Below are 1318 nucleotides of genomic sequence, written 5' to 3' on the forward strand. Positions count from 1 at the left end.
TCCTCTGGGGCGCCGAGGGCCGCGACGTCTGCGCCGCCAATGGCACGGCCAGCGACCAGGGGCCCGATCCTGACCTCATCTGCCGCAACCGGACCACCACCAACATGATGTACCTGCTGCTCATTGGGGCCCAGGTGCTCCTGGGCATCGGTGCTACCCCCGTGCAGCCCCTGGGCGTCTCCTACATCGACGACCACGTGCGGAGGAAAGACTCCTCGCTCTATATAGGTAGGAGCCGGCCAGCGCCAGGCGCCGTTCTCGGGTTCATGCTGTTAGGAACGTGGGCGTGTTGACAAAGGAAGGAAAGGTGGGCCGTGAACTCTGTATTTTGCCGGAGCCACTGGTTCTCACAATTGGCTTCAAAACACAGGGATATTGAGAGCTAAGGTCTAAAGTTCACCCCAGGAAATCTGGTGTAGTTGGGTTGGGGTGCCCTCTGGGCATAATGCTTTTTTTAAAAAAATCTCACCCCAGGATATTTTTCCATTGATTTTCTTTTTGTTTGTTTTTTTATAGAGAGTCGGGTAGAGAGAGGGAAAGACAGAGAGAAACATCGATGTGAGAGAAACACATCGATTGGTTGCCTCCTGCACATGCCCCGACTAGGGCCCAAGCCAGGGAGGAGCCTGCCACTGAAGTACGTGCCTGTGACCGGGATCGAACCCGGGACCCTTTGGTCTGTAGGCTGATGATCTATCCACTGAGCCAAACCGGCTTGGGCCATAATGCATTTTTAAAAAGCTCCCCAGGTGGTGCCACTGTGCAGAATTTGAGCATTAGGAGAATCGAGAGGGGAGACGTGGTCAGGAGGAGTTTTGTGTTTATTTACCTGTTCTTCTGTGTGCCTGTGAACTTGGGGCTACCTGGGAAGACTTGGACTCTATTCGTTGGCATTTGATATCATTCAAAGTTGGTGACTTGGAGTAATTTTTTTCTGTAACGGGGGTATGTGCTGAAACTGGGTATTTCGGAAGAAATAAGGTGCATGTGAGTTTTTAAAAATTGCTTTGCGCTGTGTGCATTTCTGATATTTTATCCTGGAAGGATGGAAGCCATTTGCAGATACAGGGCTAAGAAATATCTAAGTGGCGATTTGCTCTTATAGGAAATGGGTGTGTCTGCTCTTGGCAAGGTGGCATGGACTCCTTGGTCATGTCACTGCCCCTGGGTCGTGTTGCAAGGTCATTTGTACGGTGAGGGCTGGCCTGCCTAGCATCTCCACCCCTTGTTTGCCAAGTAGAATTTTGCTTCCCACAAGCTGTTGGACTGTATGACACATCCCGTCCCCGGGTGCTAAGCTTTGGAAAAGTTACTCCTG

At 51.4% G+C, this 1318-nt stretch overlaps 1 protein-coding gene across 1 annotated transcript in view; it reads left to right on the forward strand.

The window, feature by feature from the left end:
• SLCO3A1 (solute carrier organic anion transporter family member 3A1) overlaps positions 1-1318 on the forward strand; it is a 157680-nt gene that overhangs the window by 37756 nt on the left and 118606 nt on the right. Inside the window, exon 5 of the mRNA XM_015569118.1 lies at positions 6-228. Coding sequence (XP_015424604.1) covers positions 6-228 — 223 coding nt within the window. The remainder of the gene's footprint in view (positions 1-5; positions 229-1318) is intronic.

This window comes from Myotis davidii, unplaced genomic scaffold, assembly GCF_000327345.1.
Source record: "Myotis davidii unplaced genomic scaffold, ASM32734v1 scaffold164, whole genome shotgun sequence".
Lineage (NCBI taxonomy): Eukaryota > Metazoa > Chordata > Mammalia > Chiroptera > Vespertilionidae > Myotis > Myotis davidii.